This window comes from Molothrus aeneus, chromosome 3, assembly GCF_037042795.1.
Source record: "Molothrus aeneus isolate 106 chromosome 3, BPBGC_Maene_1.0, whole genome shotgun sequence".
In the NCBI taxonomy this organism is placed as follows: Eukaryota; Metazoa; Chordata; class Aves; order Passeriformes; family Icteridae; genus Molothrus; species Molothrus aeneus.
Window position 1 is genome coordinate 112,326,949 of NC_089648.1, and position 25,453 is coordinate 112,352,401.

The 25,453-nt window shown below is 58.2% G+C and overlaps 1 protein-coding gene across 1 annotated transcript in view; it reads left to right on the plus strand.

The window, feature by feature from the left end:
- The first annotated feature begins 1,706 nt into the window (after positions 1-1,706).
- The window catches only part of KCNK3 (potassium two pore domain channel subfamily K member 3), a 24,528-nt gene continuing 781 nt past the window's right edge, over positions 1,707-25,453 (plus strand). Inside the window, exons 1-2 of the mRNA XM_066547656.1 lie at positions 1,707-1,989; positions 23,640-25,453. The exon at positions 23,640-25,453 is cut by the window's right edge and continues 781 nt beyond it. Coding sequence (XP_066403753.1) covers positions 1,707-1,989; positions 23,640-24,508 — 1,152 coding nt within the window. The 3' untranslated portion in view covers positions 24,509-25,453. The remainder of the gene's footprint in view (positions 1,990-23,639) is intronic.

Sequence of the window (25,453 nt, forward strand, 5' to 3'; positions counted from 1 at the left end):
CCCATATCCCTGGCTGGAATTCCCTGGGACTCTGGAATTCCCATGGGATCAGGGCTGGGTTGAGGTGCCAGCACAGGTGTGAGGGACAATTGTCCTCTGGTTTCGGGTGACAGCAGCTGACAGAACCAGTCCTGGGATGGAAAACTTGGAAAATATTCCCTGCTCCAGAGGGTAGCACCATCCAGTCCCACAAGGATCCTGGGGTGATCCCAATATCCGACAGCAGGAAAAGTGGGAATTCCACCCGGGTGAGAGCCCACATGGAATTGGGATCCCAAAATCAGCAGGACACGGAGCTGGGAGCGCTGGGAATGTGCAGCTGGATCAGGGGAGGATCCAGGGAATCCTTGGAGCCGCTTGCCCATCCCAAAGGGGCTCCAGGAGAGCTGGGATTGGGGCAAGGGCTGGAGGGGCAGGAGCCAGGGAATGGCTTCCAGTGGGAAAGGGGAGCTTGGGATGGTGGGATCTTGGGAAGGGATTCCTGGCTGGGCTGCAATTCCCAGAGAATCCCTGGGAGCGTCCCAGGAAAGGTTGGATGGGTTGGGATGATGGGATGGGATGGGATGGAATGGAATGGGATGGGATGGGATGGGATGGGATGGGACAGGATAATGGGATGGGATGAGATGGGATGGGATGGGATAATGGGATGGGATAGGATGGGATAATGGGATAATGGGATAATGGGATGGGATGGGGTGCAGGTGGAGACACAGCCCTGGAGCAGGGTTGGGATTTGGAGTTTGGGATCTGGGGTTTGGAATTTGGGGTTTGGGAGCTGTTCCCAAGTTTGGGAACTGGGATCTGAGCTTCGGGGGCTGTTCCCAGGGCTGTGATTTGGAATTTGGGGTTTTGGGAGCTGTTCCCAGGGCTGGGGTTGGGATCTGCAGTTTGGGAGCTGTTCCCAAGGCTGGGATTTGGGGTTTGGGGTTTGGAATCTGTTCCCAGAGTTGGTCTTTGGGGTTTTGGGAGCTGTTCCCAGGTTTGGGAATTGGGATCTGTGTTTTGGGAGCTGTTACAGAGTTGGGCTTTGGGGTTTGGGGTCTGGGAGCTGTTCCCAAGGTTGGGCTTTGGGGTTTGGGAGCTGTTCCCAAAGTTGGTCTTCGGGGTTTGGGAGCTGTTCCCAGGTTTGGGAACTGGGATTTGAGCTTTAGGAGCTGTTCCCAGAGTTGGGAGTTGGGATTTGGGGTTTTGGGACCTGTTCCCAGGTTTGGGATTTGGGGTTTGGGGTTTGGGAGCTGTTCCCAGAGTTGGGATTCGGGGTTTTGGGAGATCTTCCCAGGGTTGGGATTTGGGACCTGAGCTTTGGGATCCATTCCCAGAGCTGGCAATTGGGATCTGGGCTTTGGGACCTGTTCCAGGCGCGGACTCGGCTCCCGGCACCGGGGAGGTCACCGGGGGTCACCCGGCCCCGTGCGACACTCGGGGGGTCCCCGGGGGCGCCGGTGCTGAAGGACAGCTCCGCCCCCTCCCTCCCTCCTCCTCCTCCCCCTCCTCCTCCTCCTCCTCCTCCTCCTCCTCCTCCTCCCTCTCCCTCCCTCTCCCTCCTCCCGCTCCTCCGCCGGCCCCGCCGCCGCCGCGGCCGCCGCAGCCGCGCCTGGGCCGCCTCCCCCGGCCGCCCGCCCGCCCGCCCGCCCGCCGTGCCCGGGCGCTGCCGCCATGCCCCAGCCGGCCCCGCCGCGCCCCGCAGCCGCCGCCGGCGCACCATGAAGCGGCAGAACGTGCGGACGCTGGCGCTGATCGTCTGCACCTTCACCTACCTGCTGGTGGGCGCCGCCGTCTTCGACGCGCTCGAGTCCGAGGCGGAGACGGCGGAGAGGCGGCGGCTGGAGGCCAAGAGCGACGAGCTCAAGAGAAAGTACAACCTGAGCGCCGAGAGCTACGGCGAGCTCGAGCGGGTCGTGCTCAAGCTCAAGCCGCACAACGCCGGCGTCCAGTGGAAATTCGCCGGCTCCTTCTACTTCGCCATCACCGTCATCACCACCATAGGTACCGGCTGCCCCCGCCCCGCCCGGCAGATCCCGGTTCGGGTTTTTTCCCGGTGGGATCCACGCGGGAAGCACCGGGAAAGCCCCGCCTGTCCCCGAGGGAGCGGGAGGAAATCGGGAGCTCGGGGCTTTCGCCGCCCGGAGACCCCCCCGCCACCGCTGCCGCCGCCCGTCCCGCTGGGACCGCGGCGATCCCTCTGCTCGGTTCCTCCGGCACCGGGAAAAACCTGCCCGGACCCCCCCTCTGTCCCATCCCTTGGGATCGGTGCGGTCCCCCTGCCAGGCTCCCCCTGTTTCCCATCCCTTGGGATCGGTGCGATCCCTCTGCCTGGACCCCCCTGTTTCCCCTCCCGGTGTTTTCGGGGCGATCCCCCTGCCAGGACCCCCTCCCTCCTATCCCGGTGTTTTCGGGGCGATCCCCCTGCCAGGACCCCCCTCTTCCCCATCCCGGTGGGACCGGGGCGATCCCTCTGCTCGGTTCCTCCGGCACCGGGAAAACCCCCCCGGTGCTCTTGGTCCCATCCCTTGGGATCGGTGCGATCCCTCTGCCAGGACCCCCCTCTTCCCCATCCCGGTGTTTTGGGGGCGATCCCTCTGCCCGGCTCCCCCTGTTTCCCCTCCGGGTGTTTTGGGGGCGATCCCCCTGCCCGGTGCCCCCTCTCTCCCATCCCGGTGTTTCGGGGGCGATCCCCCTGCCCGGACCCCCCTCTTCCCCATCACGGTGTTTTGGGGGCGATCCCCCTGCCCGGACCCCCCTGTTTCCCCTCCGGGTGTTTTGGGGGCGATCCCTCTGCCCGGACCCCCCTGTTTCCCATCCCGGTGTTTTCGGGGCGATCCCCCTGACCGGACCCCAGTGTTTCCCATCCTGGTGTTTTCGGGGCGATCCCTCTGCCCGGTGCCCCCTCTCTCCCATCCCTTGGGATCGGTGCGATCCCTCCACTCGGTTCCTCCAGCACCGGGAAAAACCTGCCCGAACTCTCCTCTCTCCCACCCCTTGGGATCGGGGTGATCCCTGTGCCCGGACCCCTCTCTCCCATTCCCTGACATCGGGGCAATCCCTCCCCGGCTCCTCTAGAACCGGGAAAAACCTGCCAGGACCCCCCTGTCTCCCACCCCGGTGTTTTGGGGGCCATCCCCCTGTCCGGTCCCCTCCTCTCTCCCGTCCCGGTGGGATCCGGGCGATCCCTCTCCGGCTCCGGGAAAAACCTGCCCGGTCTCCCCTCTCTCCTATTCCGGTGGAACCGGGGCCATCCCCCTGTTTCCCATCCCGGTGTTTTCGGGGCGATCCCGGTCCCCCCCGTTTCCCATCCCGGTGTTTTGGGGGCGATCCCCCTGCCCGGTCCCCCCTGTCTCCCATCCCTTGGAATCGAGGGCGATCCCCCTGCTCGGATTCCCGTCTCCTATCCCGGTGTTTTGGGGTGATCCCTCTGCCCGGTCCCCCCTATCTCCCATCCCCTGGGATCGGGGCCATCCCCCTTCCCTGATTCCCGTTTCCCATCACGATGTTTTTGGGGCCATCCCCCTGCCCGGATTCCCGTCTCCCATCCCGGTGGGATTGGGGCAATCCCTCTCCAGCTCCCCCAGAACCGAGAAAAAAACCCCGGACCCCTTTCTCTCCCATCCCGGGGTTTTCGGGGTGATCCCCCTGCCCAGAACCCCCTGTTTCCCATCCCTTGGGATCGGGGCGATCCCCCTGCCTGGATTCCCATCTCTCCCATCCTTTGGGATCGGGGCAATCCCCCTTTTTCCCATCCCGATGTTTTTGGGGCCACCCCCCTGCCCTGATTCCCGTTTCCCATCCCGATGTTTTTGGGGCCACCCCCCTGCCCTGATTCCCGTTTCCCATCCCGATGTTTTTGGGGCCACCCCCCTGCCCTGATTCCCGTTTCCCATCCCGATGTTTTTGGGGCGATTCCCCTGCCCTGGTCCCGTTTCCCATCCCGATGTTTTTGGGGCGATTCCCCTGCCCTGGTCCCGTTTCCCATCCCGATGTTTTTGGGGCGATTCCCCGCCCAAGCCCCCCCCAAATCCCCGATCCCGCAGTGCCGAGGCTCCGCCCCACCCTTCTCCCACCGGGAAACCCCCGCGGGACCCCCGGGACCGGGGAACGCTCCCGGCCGGGACCCTCCCGACCCTGGGATGTGTCCCCAAGGTGCTGTCACCCCCCCCAAGGTGGCTCTGCTGGGCCGGACCCCCCTGTGGGACCCCAGCCCCATGGGGACAGGGACATGTCCCCGCAGTGTCCCCAGCCCCATGGGGACAGGGACGTGTCCCCGCAGTGTCCCCAGCCCCATGGGGACAGGGACGTGTCCCTGTAGTGTCCCCAACCCCATGGGGACAGGGAGGTGTCCCTGTAGGGTCCCCAGCCCCATAGGGACAGGGACGTGTCCCCATAGTGTCCCCAGCCCCATGGGGACAGGGAGGTGTCCCTGTAGGGTCCCCAGCCCCATAGGGACAGGGATGTGTCCCCGCAGTGTCCCCAGCCCCATGGGGACAGGGAGGTGTCCCTGTAGTGTCCCCAGCCCCATGGGGACAGGGACGTGTCCCCGCAGTGTCCCCAGCCCCATAGGGACAAGGATGTGTCCCTGTAGTGTCCCCAGCCCCATGGGGACAGGGACGTGTCCCCGTAGGGTCCCCAGCCCCATAGGGACAGGGACGTGTCCCCGTAGGGTCCCCAGCCCCATAGGGACAGGGACGTGTCCCTGTAGGGTCCCCAGCCCCATGGGGACAGGGACGTGTCCCCGTAGTGTCCCCAGCCCCATGGGGACAGGGACGTGTCCCTGTAGTGTCCCCAGCCCCATAGGGACAGGGACGTGTCCCCGTAGTGTCCCCAGCCCCATGGGGACAGGGACGTGTCCCTGTAGTGTCCCCAGCCCCATAGGGACAGGGACGTGTCCCCATCCTGCCAGGCTCTCCCAGCGGGTCCCCCACTCTGTCTGTCTGTCCCCCACTGCTGTCCCCCACTCTCAAGGATGTCCCCAGCCCTGTCCCCACCCTGGGAGTGTCACTGAGGGTGCCCCCTTTGGCACCTATCCCTCTGTCACCCCCATTGTCACCCCCCTGTCACCTCCATTGTCACCCCCTGTCACCCTCATTGTCACCCCTCTGGCCTTTGGGTCCCCTCCAGGGGTGGCTGGGGTCACCCAATGTCCCCTGCTCCCCAACTGTCCCCCAGACTCAGCCCTAGGGAGGGCCTGAGGGGTGGGGACAGCGAGGGGACATGGCAGGGACAGCAGTGACACAGGGCCCTGGCCGCCATTTCCACGGGTCCCATGGGGAGAGGGGAGGGATGCGATGGGATAATGGGATGGGGGCACCAGCTTAGGGACAGATTTTGGGGTGTCCCTGGGTCCCCAGAGCTGTCACAGGGATTTTGGGGTGTCCCTGGTTCCCCAGAGCTGTCACAGGGATTTTGGGGTGTCCCTGGGTCCCCAGGGCTGTCACAGGGATTTTGGGGTGTCCCTGGTTCCCCAGGGCTGTCACAGATTTTGGGGTGTCCCTGGGTCCCCAGAGCTGTCACAGGGATTTTGGGGTGTCTCAGGTTCCCCAGAGCTGTCACAGATTTTGGGGTGTCCCTGGTTCCTCAGAGCTATCACAGGGATTTTGGGGCGTCCCTGATTCCCCAGGGCTGTCACAGGGATTTTGGGGTGTCTCTGGTTCCCCAGGGCTGTCACAGGGATTTTGGGGTGTCTTTGGGTGCCCAGAGCTGTCACAGGGATTTTGGGGTGTCCCTGGGTGCCCAGGGCTGTCACAGGGATTTTGGGGTGTCCCTGGGTGCATTCCCAGGATTGGGACAGGGATATTGGGGTGCCTGTTTGTTCCTGGGGCTCAGATCCGGGTATTGGGGTGCTCGTGGGTTCCCAGATTTGGGGTGTGGACGCGGGGAGGTTTCACAGGCCCTAAATCCCGGTGTGTGGAAGCAAAAGAATTCCCGGAGCTGAAACGCTGGGCTCGGGGTGCTCGTTCTTCCCGGAGTTTTTATCCCGGTGTTTGTCATTCCCAGAGTCGTTATTCCAGTGTTGGTTATTCCCAGGGCTTCCATCCCAGGGGTTTTTTTTATTCCCAGAGCTCTTATTCCCACTCTCAGGGCGTTCATTATTCCCGGGGCTGTGTTCCCAATGTTCATTATTCCCATTATCCCGGTGTCAGGCTGTTTGTCACTCCCAGCGCTGTTATCCCGGTGTTTGTTATTCCCGTTTTTTTTCCACCCAAGTTTATTATTCCCATTATCCCGGTGTCAGTGTCAGGGTGTTCATTATTCCCAGGGCTGTTATCCCGGTGTTTGTCATTCCCAGAGCTGTTATCCCAGTGTTTGTTATTCCCAGGGCTTCCATCCCAGGGTTTTTTTTATTCCCAGAGTTGTTATTCCCACTTTCTGGGTGTTCCTTATTCCTGGGGCTTTTATCCCAGTGTCAGGCTGTTATTCCAGGGCTTTTCTCCCCCTGTTTGTCATTCCCACCCTCAGGGCGTTCGTTATTCCAGGGCTGTTATCCCGGTGTTTGTTATTCCCTCAGGGTGTTCATTATTCCCGGAACTGTTTTCCCAATGTTTATTATTCCCCGGGTCAGGCTGTTTTTTATTCCCGGGGTTTTTATCCTGGTGTTTGTTATTCCCGGGGCTTTTATCGCTGTGTTTTACACTCCCACCCTCAGGGCGTTCATTATTCCCGGGGCTGTTTTCCCAGTGTTTGTTATTCCCATTATCCCGGTCTCAAGCTGTTTGTTATTCCTGGGGTTGTTATCCCGGTGTTGTTATTCCCGGAGCCGTTATCCCAGTGTTTGTAATTCCCAGAGCTCTTATTCCCACTTTCTGGGTGTTCCTTATTCCTGGGGCTTTTATCCCAGTGTCAGGCTGTTATTCCAGGGCTTTTATCCCGGTGTTTGTCATTCCCGCCCTCAGGGCGTTCGTTATTCCCGGGGCTGTTTTCCCAGTGTTTGTCATTCCCATTATCCTGGTCTCAGGCTGTTTGTTATTTCCAGGGCTTTTATCCCAATATTATTCCCGGGGCTGTCATCCCGATGTTTGTAATTCCCGGAGCTGTTGTTCCCACTTTCTGGGTGTTCCTTATTCCTGGGGCTGTTATCCCGGTGTCAGGCTGTTATTCCAGGGCTTTTATCCCGGTGTTTGTCATTCCCATTATCCCGGTGTCGGTGTCAGGGTGTTCATTATTCCCAGGGCTTTTCTCCCGGTGTTTGTCATTCCCACCTTCAGGGCGTTCATTATTCCCAGAGCTGTTATCCTGCTGTTTGTCATTCCCAGAGTGGTTATTCCCATTCCCTGTGTGTTCCTTATTCCTGGGACTTTTATCAGGCTGTTATTCCAGGGCTGTTATCCCGGTGTTTGTTATTCCCTCAGGGTGTTCATTATTCCCGGAACTGTTTTCCCAATGTTTATTATTCCCCGGGTCAGGCTGTTTTTTATTCCCGGGGTTTTTATCCTGGTGTTTGTTATTCCCGGGGCTTTTATCGCTGTGTTTTACACTCCCACCCTCAGGGCGTTCATTATTCCCGGGGCTGTTTTCCCAGTGTTTGTTATTCCCATTATCCCGGTCTCAAGCTGTTTGTTATTCCTGGGGTTGTTATCCCGGTGTTGTTATTCCCGGAGCCGTTATCCCAGTGTTTGTAATTCCCAGAGCTCTTATTCCCACTTTCTGGGTGTTCCTTATTCCTGGGGCTTTTATCCCAGTGTCAGGCTGTTATTCCAGGGCTTTTATCCCGGTGTTTGTCATTCCCGCCCTCAGGGCGTTCGTTATTCCCGGGGCTGTTTTCCCAGTGTTTGTCATTCCCATTATCCTGGTCTCAGGCTGTTTGTTATTTCCAGGGCTTTTATCCCAATATTATTCCCGGGGCTGTCATCCCGATGTTTGTAATTCCCGGAGCTGTTGTTCCCACTTTCTGGGTGTTCCTTATTCCTGGGGCTGTTATCCCGGTGTCAGGCTGTTATTCCAGGGCTTTTATCCCGGTGTTTGTCATTCCCATTATCCCGGTGTCGGTGTCAGGGTGTTCATTATTCCCAGGGCTTTTCTCCCGGTGTTTGTCATTCCCACCTTCAGGGCGTTCATTATTCCCAGAGCTGTTATCCTGCTGTTTGTCATTCCCAGAGTGGTTATTCCCATTCCCTGTGTGTTCCTTATTCCTGGGACTTTTATCAGGCTGTTATTCCAGGGCTGTTATCCCGGTGTTTGTTATTCCCTCAGGGTGTTCATTATTCCTGGAGCTGTTTTCCCAATGTTTATTATTCCCCGGGTCAGGCTGTTTTTTATTCCCGGGGTTTTTATCCTGGTGTTTGTTATTCCCGGGGCTTTTATCGCTGTGTTTTACACTCCCACCCTCAGGGCGTTCATTATTCCAGGGACTGTTTTCCCAGTGTTTGTTATTTCCATTATCCCAGTGTCAGGGTGTTTGTCATTCCCAGGGCTTTTATCCTGGTGTTTGTTATTCCCAGGGCTTTTATCCCGGTGTTTGCCATTCCCACCCTCAGGGCGTTCATTATTCCCAGGGCTGTTTTCCCAATGTTTATTTATTCTCATTATCCCAGTGTCAGGGCATTCGTTATTCCCGGGGCTTTTATCCCAGTATTTGTTATTCCCAGAGCTGTTATCCCGGTGTTGCCATTCCCAGTATCCCATTATCCTGGTATTCACTATTCCCGTTATCCCAGTGTTTAGTATTCCCTTTATCCAGGTGTTTATTGTTCCTGTTATCCTGGTGTTTTCAACCCCATTATACTGCTGTTTGTCATTCCCATTATCCCATTATCCCGGTGTTTGCCATTCCCATTATCCCACTATGCCGGTGTTTGCCATTCCTGTTATCCCATTATCCCCGCATTTGCCATTCCCATTATCCCATTATCCCAACGTTTGCCATTCCCATTATCCCATTATCCCAGTGTTTGCCATTCCCATTATCCCATTTTCCTGGTGTTTGCCATTCCCATTATCCCATTATCCCAGTGTTTGCCACTCCCGTTATCCCGTTTGCCCGGTGTTTGCCATTCCTGTTATCCCGGTGTTTACCATTCCCATTATCCCATTACCCCATTATCCCAGCGTTTGCCATTCCCATTTTTCCAGTGTTTGCCATTCCTGTTATCCCAGTGTTTGCCATGCCCATTTTCCCTCTGTTTGCTATTCCCATTATCCCATTATCCCACTGTTTGCCATTCCCATTATCCCATTATTCCGGTGTTTACTATTCCCATTTTCCTGGTGTTTGACATTCCCATTATCCCAGTGTTTGCCATTCCCATTATCCCAGTCTTTTTCAATCCCATTATCCCATTGTCCCAGTGTTTACCATTCCCGTTATCCCGGCTCGGGCCTCTCCCGGCTGCCAGGAGCAGCTGGAAAAGCTCTGGAATTGCGGCCGATCCTCCGGTGTTGGACAGGATGGGAGGAATTGGAAATCTCCAGTGGGATCCAGCAGGATCCAGTGGGATCCAGCCCATCCCAGGAATCCCGAAATGCCGGAGAGGGGCACGGATCCACTGGGATCCATCCCAAGGATGGACTGGGATCCCGCTCTGCCTCTCCCGGGATTCCCGATCCCGGAATTCCCAATCCCACTGCCAGGAGCTGGGAATGCTGGAGCGGGGCTGATCCCAACCCAAAGGTTGCATCCCAAAAATTCCAGCCACTCCCAATGCTCCAAACCTTAAATCCTGGAGTTGGGCTCCACATGGGAGCTGCTTTGGGATTGGGACGAGGATTCCCAATATCCCAAATGTTGGAATTGCAGAGGGAATGGCCCCAAATGGCTTTTGCTGTATCCAGCCTGATTTTCCCGGAATTTCCAGGGATGTGGGGAAGGGGCTGGGACACCCGGATGTGCGGGAAGATCCCAGAATCCCACAATCCCACAAAATCCATGATTTGGGTGGCTGCATATGGCAGCAACACTGGGATGGGGCTGGAATGAGAAGAGACCCCTCCAAATCCAGGGAAAAGGGGGAGAAAATCCCTTTATTCCCATGGAATTGGATTTTCCAGGGCAGGAAAAAAAAGGGATTTTCCCAGGAATTCACCAGCCAGCTCTTGGTGGGACAGGGAAAAGCCAGACTGGGATTGGGAAGCAGCTCCTGAGGTGGGGGAGATCCCGGTGGGGGAAAATCTGGGATTACAGATCCTGGTGGGATAGGGGGAGGAAAATCCGGGATTATAGATCCCGCTGGGAAAACTTTGAATCCATTTGGGGTTTGGGGGTTTTTCCTTTTTTCCATGAAAAAAAGCCGGGAGAGGAGCAGCTCCCGCCGCTCCTCCAAAGCTTTCCCGCGGCTCCCGAGAAATTCCCGGGGCTGGGGTGTCCCCTCTGTCCCCATCCCGCGATTCCAGAGGCTGGGATGTCCCCTCTGTCCCCATCCCGCGATTCCAGGGGCTGGGATGTCCCCGGGGTGGTGGCAGTGTCACCGGCAGTGTCCCTTGTCACCCCTGACGCTGTCCCGAGCCAGGGCGGGCTGCTCTGGTTCTGGATGCCTCCCAAAAACACGGATCCCAAAAGTGCCAATCCCAAAAACCCCGATCCCAAAACCCCGATCCCAAAAGTCACAGTCCCAAAAGTGCCAATCCCAAAAACCCCGATCCCAAAGTCCCGATCCCAAAAGTCCCAATCCCAAAAACCCCGATCCCAAAAACCCCGATCCTAAAAGTGCCAATCCCAAAAGTCACAGTCCCAAAAAACCTGATCCCAAAAACCCTGATCCCAAAAATCCCAATCCCAAAAAAACAGATCCTAAAAACCCCGATCCCAAAAGTCCCAATCCCAAAAACCCCAATCCCAAAGTCCTGATCCTAAAAGTGCCAATCCCAAAAGTCACAGTCCCAAAAACCCCGATCCCTAAAATCCCGATCCCAAAAATCCCAATCCCAAAAAAACAGATCCTAAAAAACCCGATCCCAAAAGCCCCAATCCCAAAAACCCCGATCCCAAAGTCCCGATCCTAAAAGTGCCAATGCCAAAAATCACAGTCCCAAAAAACCCCAATCCCAAAAACCCCGATCCCAAAAACCCCGATCCTAAAAGTACCAATCCCAAAAATCACAGTCCCAAAAACCCTGATCCCAAAAACCCCGATCCCAAAAATCCCAATCCCAAAAAAACAGATCCTAAAAAAGCCAATCCCAAAAACCCCTGATCTCAAAAACCCCATTCCCAAAAGTGCTAATCCCAAAAACCCCGCTCCCAAAAACCCCGCTCCCAAAACCCCGATCCCAAAACCCCGATCCCAAAAAGCCCCGCTCCCAAAAACCCCGCTCCCAAAATCCCGATCCCAAAAACCCCGCTCCCAAAAACCCCGATCCCAAAAACCCCGCTCCCAAAATCCCGCTCCCAAAAACCCCGATCCCAAAAACCCCGATCCCAAAACCCCGCTCCCAAAAACCCCGATCCCAAAAACCCCGATCCCAAAACCCCGATCCCAAAATCCCGATCCCAAAATCCCCGCTCCCCAAGGGCCGGTCCCCGCCCCGCCTCCCCCGCGGCCGCGCGCAGCGGGAGCAGGTGGCGAATGTCCCCGCGGTGTCACCATCTGTCCCCGCCGCCGCCCGCCCCGGCCCCTGCCACGGGAACAGCGCCCGGCGGGAGGCCGGGCCCCTCTGTCCCCGTTTGTCACCTGCTGCTGTCCCCTGTGGTCTCCCCCTGTCCCTTTCTGTCCCCGTTTGTCACCCCCCCCCCTTGTCCTCCTTCTGTCCCCTCTGCCCCCTCCTGTCACTCACCGTCCCCCCCCCCGTCCCCTCAGAGCCCCCTCCCCTTCCCTTCTGTCCCCTCCTGTCACCCCCTGACCCCTCTGTCCCCTCAATCCCCTGTCCCCTCTGTCCCCCCTGTCCCTCCTGTGTCCCTGTCCCCCCCTTTTCCTCTCCGTCCCCTCTGTCCCCCCTGTCCCCCCTGTCCCCCCTGTCCTTCTGTCCCCTCTGTCCCCCCTGTCCCTCCTGTGTCCCTGTCCCCCCCTTTTCCTCTCCATCCCCTCTGTCCCCCCTGTCCCCCCTGTCCCCTCTGTCCCCCCTGTCCCCCCTGTCCCTCCTGTGTCCCTGTCCCCCCCTTGTCCCCTCAATCCCCCTTGTCCCCTCTGTCCCCTCTGTCCCCTCTGTCCTTCTTGTCTCCCTGTCCCTCCTTGTCCCCTCTGTCCCCCCTATCCCCTCTGTCCCTCCTGTCACCGCCTGACCTCTCTGTCCCCTCAATCCCCATGTCCCCTCTGTCCCTCCCGTCCCACTCTGTCCCCTCAATCCCCCTGTCCCCTCTGTCCCCTCTATCCCCCCTGTGTCCCTGTCCCACCCTTGTCCTCTCTGTCCCCTCTGTCCCCTCAATCCCCCTGTCCCCTCTGTCCCCTCTACCCCCCCTGTGTCCCTGTCCCACCCTTGTCCTCTCTGTCCCCTCTGTCCCCTCAATCCCCCCTGTCCCCTCTGTCCCCTCTGTCCTTCTTGTCTCCCTGTCCCACCCTGTCCTCTCAATCCCCTCTGTCTCTTCTGTCCCCTCTGTCCCCCCTGTCCCTCCTGTGTCCCTGTCCCCCCTTGTCCCCTCAATCCCCTCTGTCCCCTCTGTCCCCTCTGTCCCCTCTGTCCCCTCAGTCCCCATTTGTCCCTCCTTGTCCCCTCTGTCCCCCCTGTCCCCTCTGTCCCTCTGTCCTCCTGACCCCCGTGTCACCTCTGTCCCTTCTGTCCCCTCTGTCCTCTGTGGGGGGAAATCTCTGGGAATTGTTGGGAATTGCTGGGATAAGGAGCTCTCTCTGTCCCCTCGGGACATTCCTGCTCCCATTCCACAGGAAAAAAAAAACCATTTCCATGGAAATTGCTCCTTGGGATCAGCAGGGAAAGGGGAAATCCAGGGAATTCCTGCCTCAATTCCAGGGTTGGAATTCCTCCCAACCCCTTGGGACATTCCTGCTCCCATTCCACAAAAAAAACCATTTCCATGGAAATTCATGCTGGCACCTCCCGAACCATCCACAGGCTTTGGAATTAACAGCAGGAAAAGGAGAATATTCCTGGAATTCCTGGAATTTTCCCAGGAAAGTGATCCCGGCCATCCCAGGGGCTGTTGGAGCATCCCATCTATTGTTGGAATTGTTGGAAATTGCTGGAAAATTGTGGGAATTGTTGGAAAATCGGGATCGCTTCCCTCCCCTGTTCCACTCTGGGATTCCTGGATGTTCCTCCTGACTCCTCTGCATCCAGGGGTTTTCCTGCTGGGAATGAGCAGGAAGGGGCTGGATAAGGATGAGGAGATTTCCCATTGGGATCGGAGCCGCTTCCCACTGGGATGGGGATTTAGGGGCACAATCCCAGCCCGGGTTGGATCTGGCGCCTTTTCCTGGGAATCTCTTCCCAAGGAGGCTCCGGCAAAACCCGAGGTGGGGAGGCCTTGGGGTTGTTTCCATGGGATCCAGGTCAGGGATTGGGATCGGGATTGGGATCGGGATTGGGATTGGAATTGGGATTGGGATTGGGTCTGAGATCCAGATCAAGATCATGGTTGGGGTCAGGATTGAGATCAGGATCAGAGTTGGGATTGGGGTCAGGATTGGGCTCAGGATCAGGATTGGGATCAGGATTGGGCTCAGGATCAGGATTGGGATCAGGATTGGGCTCAGGATCAGGATTGGGGCCCCTCTGGATCCTCCCTCCCCATCCCCCTCTCCTGCCCAGGCCATAAATTCCTGTCTTTTTTCCATCCAGGAGCAACACCATTAATTAATTCCCATTAATTCCCGCCCCTGGCCTTTCCCAGCTCATTCCTCCCAAAATCCCAGCAAGTCCCGACCAGGAGCGAGGAACGAGAACCGTGGGCCAGGGGGATCAGCACCAGGGAAAGTCACCCCAGATTTCCGGAAGTTTGGGAGTTTTTCCTGTTTTTTCCCAAGCACCAGGGCTGGTGGCTCGGGCTCAGGGTGGATCCGAGAGCCTGGAATGGGATTTCTGGGATGGATGGATGGAATCAGCAGCTCCCAGGGAAAGGGACTGGATCCATTCCTCCTTCCTGTCCTGCATCCCCATTCCCACCCTGCATTCCCACCCCATATCCCTGTCCATATTCCCACCCTGCATTCCCACCCCATATCCCTGTCCCCATTTCCACCCTGCATTCCCATCCCATATCCCTGTCCCCATTCCCATCCTGCATTCCCATCCCATATCCCTGTCCCCATTCCCACCCTGCATTCCCACCCCATATCCCTGTCCCCATTCCCACCCTGCATTCCCACCCCATATCCCTGTCCCCATTCCCACCCTGCATTCCCATCCCATATCCCTGTCCCCATTCCCATCCTGCATTCCCACCCCATATCCCTGTCCCCATTCCCACCCTGCATTCCCATCCCATATCCTCCTCCTGCATCCCCATCCCACATCCCAACCCCATCCGACATTCCCACCCCACATCCTCATCCTATAATGTCCATCCCTCATCCCACACCCCCATTCCCATCCCATAAAATCCATCCCAATCCCCATTCCATATCCCCATGCTACATCCCCATCCCATAATCTCCATCCCAGTCCCCACCCATACCCCCATCCCACATCCCCATTCCCATCCCACATTCCCACTCCACATCCCCATCCCATAATCCCCATCCCTCATCCTCATCCCAAATCCCCACTCCATATCCCCATCCCCATCCCATATCCCCACTCCACATTCCCATCCCAAAATCCCATAATCTCCATCCCCATCCCAAAATCCCCACCCCACATCCTCATCCCCATTTTCCTGGGAAGGGCCTGGACACCCATCCCCGACCATTTTGGGACACAAATCCACCCCAAAATCCACCCAAAATCCACCCCTAAGTCCACCCCAAAATCCATCCCAAAATCCATCCCTAAAGCCACCCCAAATCCATCCCTAAATCCATCCCCAAATCCTTCCCAAAATCCACCCCTAAATCCACCCCTAAATCCTTCCCAAAATCCACCCCTAAATCCACCCCAAAATCCATCCCAAAATCCATCCCTAAATCCATCCCAAAATCCACCCCAAACTCCACTCCAAAATCCACCCCAAATCCACCCCCAAATCCACCCCAAATCCACCCCTAAATCCACCCCAAAATCCACCCCAAAATCCCTGAGGGGTTTTTATTCGGGCCCCCCCTTCCCGCTGCGGGCCCCCCCCTTTTCCCGGGCCAGGCGAGGGCCGGCACGGGCGGGGGGGGGCGGGAAGGGGCCTGGCGGGGTCCCAGAATCCAAGGAAAAATTGCCAGTTTTGGCGCAAACAGGGAGCTTGGCCGGCGCCGGGATTTTCCATGACTCCATCCCGACCCCCCCGGCCGCGGCAGGCGCTGGGGGAGGGGGAATCAGGCACCCCCCACACCCCAAAAAATCCCGGGGGAGGCAGGGGGGTGGGATCACGCTGAGGAGCCGAGTCCCTTTGGGAATGGTGCGGGAATGTGGGGGGATGTGGGAATAAAGGGGGGAGATCAGGGTCCGGCCCCACATCCAACCCCGCCCCCCCACCCAAATCCCACTGGGAATGGGGGGTCCTGGGGGTCCCTGATCCTTGGGATCACATTGGGGGGGATCCTGGAATGTTCCAGCACCCCCACCATGGAATGGGATCCCGATTTTCTGGGGGGGAATGTGGGAGAAGGGGGGAGATGGGAGAGGGGATTTGGGGATGGGGATGGAGGGATGGATGGATGGATGGATGGATGGATGGATGGATGGATGGATGGATGGATGGATGGATGGATGGAAGGATCCATGGAACCATGTCTCCATGGATGGATGGATGGATGGATGGATGGATGCAGGGATGGATGGATGCAGGGATGGATCCAAGGAACAGCTGGAACACGGGCAGTCGGGATTTTGGGAGTCCCAGCTCTCCATTCCCAGTTCAGCCCATCCCAGATCCCATCCCACTGCTCTGGCTGCAGGAGGTGTCCCCATGTCCCCTTCCTGCTGCCCCCAGCCCCATCCAGGGATTTTGGTGTCCCCACATCCCTTCCTGTGTCCCTCAGGCCCACCTGGGGATTTTGGTGGCCCTTCAGGACCCAGGAGTCCCCTGTCCGTGTCCCCCTGTTTGTGTCCCCCTGCCCATGTCCCCCTGTCCATGTCCCCTGCCCGTGTCCCCTGTCCATGTCCCCTAACCGCGTCCCCCTGGCCATGTCCCCCTGCCCGTGTCCCCCTGGCCATGTCCCCTGCCTGTGTCCCCCTGCCCATGTCCCCTGTCCGTGTCCCCTGTTCATGTCCCCCTCTCCATGTCCCCTGCCCGTGTCCCCTGCCTGTGTCCCCTGCCCATGTCCCCTGCCCATGTCCCCCTGCCCGTGTCCTCTGTTCATGTCCCCCTGCCCGTGTCCCCCTGCCCGTGTCCCCTGCCCATGTCCCCCTGCCCATGTCCCCCTGTCCGTGTCCCCTGTTCATGTCCCCCTGCCCGTGTCCCCCTCTCCATGTCCCTTGCCTGTGTCCCCTGCCCGTGTCCCCCGTCCATGTCCTCTGACCATGTCCCCCTGCCCATGTCCCCCTGCCCGTGTCCCCCTGTCCGTGTCCCCCTGCCCATGTCCCCCTGCCTGTGTCCCCTGCCTGTGTCCCCTGCTTGTGTCCCCCTGTCCGTGTCCCCTGTCCATGTCCCCCTGCCCGTGTCCCCCTAACCGTGTCCCCTGGCCATGTCCCCCTGGCCATGTCCCCTGTCCATGTCTCCCTGCCCGTGTCGCCTGCCCGTGTCCCCCTGCCCGTGTCCCCCTGCCCGTGTCCCCTGCCCGTGTCCCCTGGCCGTGTCCCTCGGTGCCAGCTCCGTGTTTTCCAGGACAGGCTGGAATTCCGCTGTCCCCAGCACCTGCTGCCATTCCCAGCCGCCATCTCCAGGCGCGTTTGCTCTTCCCGGGCACGCGGGGGTCTCTGGGGACAGCTGCGTCCCCTCCCCCGGCCTGGGGACAGCTGGGGTGGCCCCAGCACTGGGAACTGCGGGATCCTTACTGGGAGCAGCGGGATCCTTACTGGGAACAGTGGGATCATACTGGGAACAGTGGGATCCTTACTGGGAACAGCGGGATCCTTACTGGGAACAGCCGTATCCTTGCTAGAAACAGTGGGATCCTTACTGGGAGCAGCGGGATCCTTACTGGGAACAGTGGGATCCTTGCTGGGAACAGTGGGATCCTTGCTGGGAACAGCGTGATCATACTGGGGACAGGGGGATCCTTACTGGGAACAGCAGGATCCTTACTGGGAACAGTGGGATTTTTACTGGGAACAGCGGGATCCTTACTGGGAACAATGGGATCCCTACTGGGAACAGTGAGATTATACTGGGAGCAATGGGACAATGATCCCTACTGGGAACAGCGGGATCCTTGCTGGGAACAGCGGGATCCTTGCTGGGAGCAGTGGGATCATACTGGGAACAGTGGGATCCTTACTGGGAACAGCAGAATCCTTACTGGGAGCAGCAGAATCCTTACTGGGAACAGTGGGATCCTTGCTGGGAACAGCGGGATCATACTGGGGACAGTGGGATCCTTACTGGGAAAAATGGGATCCTTACTGGGAGCAGCGGGATCATACAGGGAAGAGCGGGATCCTTACTGAGAACAATGGGATCCCTACTGGGAACAGTGAGATTATACTGGGAGCAATGGGACAATGATCCCTACTGGGAACAGTGGGAACATACTGGGAGCTGCGGGATCCTTGCTGGGAACAGTGGGATCATACTGGGAACAGCAGGATCCTTGCTGGGAACAGTGGGATCATACTGGGAACAGCGGGATCCTTACTGGGAACAGCCATATCCTTGCTAGGAACAGTGGGATCCTTGCTGGGAACCATGAGATTCTTACTGGGGACAGTGGGATCCTTACTGGGAATAGCAGGATCCTTCAGGATCCTTACTGGGAACAGCAGTATCCTTACTGGGAGCAGTGGGATTTTTACTGGGAACAGCGGGATCCTTACTGGGAACAGTGGGATAATGATCCCTACTGGGAACAGTGGGATCCTCACTGGGAACAGTGGGGTCCTTGCTGGGAACAGCGGGATCCTTACTGGGAACAACGGGATCCTCGCTGGGAGCAATGGGACAATGATCCCTACTGGGAGCAGATGCTGATCCTTACTGGGAGCAGTGGGATATGGGGAGGGCTGCCACGAGGAGGCTCCTTCCATGCCCTTCCCCATTCTCTGCATCCCTGCCCCATTCCCTAAATCCCCCTTTCCCATTCCCTGCATCCCCTGCCCCATTCCCTAAATCTCCCTGTCCCTGCTCCCTGAATTCCATCCCCTGCTTCCCTGATTTTCCTGTCCAGGTTCCCTAAACCCCCTACCCCATTCCCTGCATCCTCTGCCCCATTCTCTGCACCCCCTGCCCCATTCCCTGCATCCTCTGCCCCATTCCCTAAATCCCCCTTTCCCATTCCCTGCATCCCCTGCCCCATTCCCTGCATCCCCCTTCCCCATTCCCTGAATCTCCCTGAATCCCATCCCCTGCTTCCCTGATTTCCCTGTCCAGGTTCCCTAAACCCCCTGCCCCATTCCCAAAACCCCCTGCCCCATTCCCTGCCCCATCCCCTGCCCCTCCCGGAGTCCCCATCCCCATTCCCGCAGATCCTTCCCTGCCCGTTCCCAGCCCGTTCCCGCAGCTGTCCCGCTAATCCCGGCCATCCATCGCCCCGACAGCCGGGATCCGCTCCAGGCCCGGGGCCAGCCCTGCACCTGCTCCGGGGCCGGATCCAGCCCCGCTCCTCCGGCCCTAAAAAGGCCAGGATCGGCCGCGTTCCTGCGGGACGTGTCATCCTCCCTCCCTGGGGACACGATCCCTGCTCCCGGCCCTGCCCGGAGCGGGATCCCGGCTCGTCCCGGCCCCGCTCGGCTCCAGGGACACCCCTGGGAGCTGGGAAGGGCCAGGGGGCAGGAGGTGGGGAACGAGCCGGAATTCCAGGGGTTATTCCCGGCGGATTTCCCGGCTGGGATGTGCCTTCCTCTCCAACACAATTCCTCGCCGCCCGCGGGTCCCGGAGGGATTTGGGGGTCGCCCCTTGGGCCGTTTTCCCGGGGTTTTCCCTCTCCTGCCATTCCCGACCTTCCCCCCACCCTCAGACGTGCCGGAGCTCAGGCAGCTCCTGCTAAAACCGGGAACGGGGGGGGATCGGGGGATTGACCGACGCTTGGAGAGCTCATAAACTCCCTTCCCTCGGGAAAGGGCGCTAAAAATAGCTGCGGGAGGCCGGGGAGGGATGGAGAGGCTGGAGGGGGCAGGAAAGGGCAGGAGGATGCTCAGGGAGGCTTTTGGAAAGGCACCCGTGGGCACTGCGGGAGGCTCCGTCCCAAAATCCAACCCAAACAGCCGGAACGGGGGATTGGGGAATTGCTGGGGAGGGGATGGGGAAGGGCAGGATGAGGGCTCGGGATGTGGGACTGGAGGGAGAATGAGGGGCTGGGAGAGAGGGACACAGGGGTGGGACAAGAGGAGCAGGGAGAGAGGGACACAGGGAAGGGACAGAAGGAATTGGGAGAAAGGGACACGAGGAACAGGGAGAGAGGGACACAAGGGACAGGGAGAGAGGGACACGAGGAGCTGGGAGAGAGGGACACGAGGGGCTGGGAGAGAGGGACACGAGGAGCAGGGAGAGAGGGACACAAGGAACAGGGAAGGGACAGAAGGAATTGGGAGAAAGGGACATGAGGGACAGGGAGAGAGGGACACGAGGAACGGGGAGAGAGGGACACGAGGGGCCGGGAGAGAGGGACATGAAGAACAAGGAGAGAGGGACACGAGGGGCTGGGAGAGAGGGACACGAGGGACAGGGAGAGAGGGACATGAAGAACAAGGAGAGAGGGACACGAGGAACAGGGAAGGGACAGAAGGAATTGGGAGAAAGGGACATGAGGGGCAGGGAGAGAGGGACACGAGGGACAGGGAAGGGACAGAAGGAATGGGGAAGGAACAAAAGGAACAGGGAAGGGACGCAGGGAAGTGTCACGAGGAACAGGGATTGGCACAAGGAATAGGGAAGGGACATGAGGAACAGGGAGAGAGGGACACAGGGAACATGATGGGATATGAGGAACAGGGGAAGTGACACAGGGAACAGGGAGGGGACACAGGGAAGGGACACAATGAACTGGAAAGGGTCACAAGGAGCAGGGAATGACATGAGGAATAGGGAAGGGACATGAGGAATGAGAAGGACGTGAGGAACAGGGAGAGAGGGACACAGGGAACTGGATGGGACATGAGGAACAGGGTAGGGACACAGGGAACAGGGAAGGGGCATGAGGAACAGGGACAGAGGGACACAAGGGGCAGGAAGGGACACAGGGAACAGGGAGGGGGCACACAAAGCAGGGATGGATCAGGGGATGCTCTCAGGTAATGCTCCAGTGATGCTCCAGTGATGCTGCAGTGATGCTCAGCTGTTTCTCAGGTGATGCTGCCAGGTGCTACTCCAGTGATGCTCAGAGAATGCTCAGGTGATGCTTTCAGGCAATGCTCAGGTGATGCTGCCAGGTGGTTCTCTCAGGTGATGCTCCAGTGATGCTCAGCTGATGCTGCCAGGTGATGCTTTCAGGCAATGCTCAGGTGATACTCTTAGGTGGTGCTGCCAGGGGATACTCCAGCGATGCTCAGAGAATGCTCAGGTGATGCTTTCAGGCAATGCTCAGGTGATACTCTTAGGTGGTGCTGCCAGGGGATACTCCAGCGATGCTCAGAGAATGCTCAGGTGATGCTTTCAGGCAATGCTCAGGTGATACTCTTAGGTGGTGCTGCCAGGGGATACTCCAGCGATGCTCAGAGAATGCTCAGGTGGTGATGCTGCCAGGTGGTTCTCTCAGGTGATGCTCAGGGGATGGTTTCAGGTGTTGCTCTTCTGCAATGTCCAGATGATGCTCCCAGGTGATTCTCCCCAGGTGTTTCTCAGGTGAGGCTTCAGCGAGGCTGCAGTGATGCTCTCAGGTGCTGCTCAGGTGATGTTTTCTGGCGCTGCTCAGGTGCTGTTTTCTGGTGATGGTCTCCGGTGTTTCCCAGGTGTTTCCCAGGTGTTTCCCAGGTGCTGCTCTGTGATGCCCTGGTGATGTTTTTTGGTGATGCTCAGGTGTTGCTCTCCAGACTTGATCTCAGGTGCCACTCTCAGGTGTTGCTCTCTCTCCCATGAGTCCCTTTCCATCAATTCCCTCCCATGGACTCCCTCCCATGGATTCCCTCTCCATGGATTCCCCCTTTGTGGATTCCCTCTCCATCAATTCCCTCTCCATCAATTCCCTCCCATGGATTCCCTCTCCATGGATTCCCCCTTTGTGGGTTCCCTCTCCATCAATTCCATCCTATTGATTCCCTCTCCATGGATTCCCTCTCCATCAATTCCCTCCCATGGACTCCCTCTCCATGGATTCCCTCTCCATGGATTCCCTCCTATTGGTTCTCTCCCATGGATTCCCCTTTGTGGATTCCCTCTCCATCAATTCCATCCTATTGATTCCCTCTCCATGGATTCCCTCTCCATCAATTCCATCCCATGGATTCCCTCTCCATCAAATCCATCCCATGGATTTCCTCTCCATCAATTCCAACCCATGGATTCCCCCTCCATGGATTCCCTCTCCATGGATTCCCTCTCCATTGATTCACTTCTCCATGGATTCCATCTCCATGGATTCCTTCCTATCGATTCCCTCTCCGTGGATTCTCTCTCCATGGATTCCCTCTCCATGGATTCACTCTCCACCGATTCCTCCAATTAATTCCATCTCCATGGATTCCATCCCATGGATTCCTTCCTATCGATTCCCTCTCCATGGATTCCATCCCATGGATTCCTTCCTATCGATTCCCTCTCCATCCCTGTCTCCCACAGGCAGGATCCCACAGCAGCTCCTCCTTGTAGGAGATCCCACGATCCCGTTTTTCCAGATCCATCCATGTCCCATCAAGGGTGGCAGTGAGGGGGACTCAGGACTGGGATTAAGGACACAGGACCGGGATTGGGGACTCAGGATTGGGATTAGGGGACACAGGACCGGGATTAGGGACACAGGACCAGGATTAGGGATGGGATGAGCTCCCCTCAGCATTCCAAAGGTTTGGGGACTGGTCTGGGATCACAGCTGGGATAGGCCTTGGAAAAGGGACTCAGGAATGCTCCGAGTCCAAGGGAAGACATTCAGACTCTCCTTCCTGTTCCTGTCCGCTCCTGGTTTTCCTGGGAAAGGGAAAGGGAAAAGGAGGAAAAGTTTAAAAAATGAGAGGAAAAGGGAAAGGAAGAAGAAGGAGGGAAAGAAGGAGAAAGAGGAAAATGTGAAAGAGAAGAAGGGAAAGTAGGAAAGGGAAGGTGAGGGAAGGTAAGAAAAAGAAGGGAAGGAGGAAAAACTTTTTAGAAAAGGAAAAGGAGGAAAAGGAAAATGAGAAAGAAGGAGAAACTAAGAAAGAAAAGGAATGGAAAAGCAATTGGAAGGGAAAAGGAAAAGGAAAAGGAAAAGGAAAAGGAAAAGGAAAAGGAAAAGGAAAAGGAAAAGGAAAAGGAAAAGGAAAAGGAAAAGGAAAAGGAAAAGGAAAAGGAAAAGGAAAAGGAAAAGGAAAAAGGAAAAAGGAAAAGGAGGAAAGGGACATGGACAGGAAAAGGGAGCAGCTGGTTCCTGCCACCCCCATCCAAGGCCCGTGCTGGCCCTGCCCGCGGCATCCCGGGATCCATCCAGGAGAGCCGATCCAGGGCCACAGGGCGGGATAAATCCCATCTGAGCGGCGCGGGATTACGGGAGCGCAGCTGTTCCCGGGCTGGATGCGGATGCAGCCCCCGGATGGCGGGAACTGGGGCACCGGGACAGGGGACAGGGGGTGACAGGGGACAGACGGAGCGCTCGGCCCTGGTGACCGCCAAAATCCCTGATTTCCCCATCTACAGAGAGTCTGGGATGGGAATTTTGGGAATTTTCCCAAACCCAGGCATGGGGAAGGTGCCCCCATCCAAGGCTCCAACCAAATGTTGTCACTGGCGCAGCTTTCCCAGAGAAGCTGTGGCTGCCCCTGGATACCTGGAAATGTCCAAGGAAATGTTGGAGGGAGCTTGGAACTACAACCTGGGATGGTGGAAGGAGTTGGGGTTGGTTGGAAGAGGATGGGATTTGAGGTCCCTCCCCACCCAAACCACGATAAAGGACACTCAGAGTCCATTCAGAGGGATTTTTATGGAAAAGGGAGGAAAAAAGGGAAGGGAGACCCTTCCTGGAGTCCTGAGACTCCAGGTGAAGCCCCTGATTCCTAAAACTCTTTCTGGGAGAGGAGTTGGGATGGGGCTGGATCCAATGCCAGGCTGGGAGAGCAGCTGGGAATGTGCAGCTGGATCGGGGAAGGATCCAGGGAATCCTTGGAGCCTTTTCCAGAGGGAAAGGAGAGCTGGGATTGGGGCAAGGGCTGGAGGGGCAGGAGCCAGGGAATGGCTTCCAGTGGGAAAGGGTAGCTTGGGATGGTGGGATCCTGGGAAGGGATTCCTGGCTGGGCTGGAATTCCCAGAGAATCCCTGGATCCCTGGCAGTGTCCAAGGGTGGATTTGGAGCACCCTGGGATCGTGGGAGATGTCAGGCTTGGGACGGGATGAGCTCTAAGCTCCCCTCCCACCCGAGCACTTTGGGATCCCGCAGCCCTCCCGCCCTTCCCGCCGACATTCCCCACTCCCGATTCCCACCGGGAGCGCTGATCCGGCCCGGCTCTCCCTCTCTCCCCGCAGGCTACGGGCACGCGGCGCCCAGCACGGACGGCGGGAAGGTTTTCTGCATGCTCTACGCGCTGCTGGGCATCCCGCTGACCCTGGTGATGTTCCAGAGCCTGGGCGAGCGCATCAACACCCTGGTGCGCTCGCTGCTGCGCCGCCTCAAGAGGCGCCTGGGCATGCGGCGGCCGGAGGTGTCCATGGCCAACATGGTGACCATCGGCTTCTTCTCGTGCGTCAGCACGCTCTGCATCGGCGCCGCCGCCTTCTCGCACTACGAGAACTGGAGCTTCTTCCAGGCCTACTACTACTGCTTCATCACGCTGACCACCATCGGCTTCGGCGACTACGTGGCGCTGCAGAAGGACCACGCGCTGCAGACGCAGCCGCAGTACGTGGCCTTCAGCTTCGTCTACATCCTCACGGGGCTGACGGTCATCGGCGCCTTCCTCAACCTGGTGGTGCTGCGCTTCATGACCATGAACGCCGAGGACGAGCGCCGCGACGCCGAGCAGCGGGCGCTGCTCAGCCGGGGCGCTCGCCCCGGAGCCGTGGCCGCCGTCCCCGAGGCCTCCGCGGTGGCCCCGGCCGAGAGCGGCTTCAGGAACGTCTACGCCGAGGTGCTGCACTTCCAGTCGGTGTGCTCGTGCCTGTGGTACAAGAGCCGCGAGAAGCTGCAGTATTCCATCCCCATGATCATTCCCAGGGATTTGTCCAGCTCGGACACGGGCGTGGAGCGCAGCCACTCCTCGCCCGCCCGCTGCCCCGAGACTCCGGAGCACCGGTGCTTCTGCCGCTCCCGGCGCTCCGCCATCAGCTCCGTGTCCACCGGGCTCCAGAGCCTGGCGGCGTTCCCGGGATTCGCCAAGAGACGCAGCTCCGTGTAGCCCCCATCACACCCTCCCATCCCAGACCCCTCCTGGAGCGGGAGGAAGCCGCTCTGGACTCGGGAGCGACGCTGGAGCGGGGCCGTGACGGTTGGCTCCGGAATGGATTTTAATTTAAAACCTCTTGGATTTGGATTTTAATTTAAAACCTCTTGGATTTTAATTTCACACACACACACACACACAAAAGAAACCCAAACCACTCCTTGAAAATGTGAAACTTGGGAGAGCGGGAGAGCCTCGGAATCCGGCGGGGACTGGGGGGGCACCTCCCGCTGTGGGCAGCCTCTCCACGCTCTGGATCCTCGGGAATTCCCCGGGAAGCGCAGAGGGACCCGACGGCCGCGGAAATCAGGCTAAGAGGGGCTTAGCCGGAGCTTTTCCACATCAGCCGCCCGGAAAAGCAGCCGGGAGTCACGTAGGCTGCTCCAAACCCTGGGATTTGGGGCCGTCTTAACCCAAATTCGCGGCGGGGCAGAGCTGGGAGTCCTCGGGATTTAGCGGGAATCATCCGCGGGAGGCTGGCTGATCCCACAGGATTTCTGTGTCCGTCCACGCCAAGGGTCTGGGGATGGCATTGTTCCCCTCAGGAAGGTGTTTGGGGAAAATCTGGGATATTTTCCCCTGGGATCCCCCATCTCCATCCTCTCCAAGGCTCCAGGGATGGAATTATTTCCCTCTGAGTGGTTTTGTCGGGGATAATCTGGGATATTTTCCCTTGGGATCCCCATTTCCGTTCTCTCCAAAGCTCTGGGGATAGAGCTGTTCCTCCTGGAATGGTATTTTGGGGGAAATCTGGGATATTTTCCCATTGGGATCCCCCATCTCCATCCTCCCCAAGGCTTCGGGGATGGAATTGTTCCTCCTGGGAAGGAATTTTGGGGAAAATCTGGGATATTTTCCCCCAGGATCCCCCATCTCCATCCTCCCCAAGGCTCCAGGGGT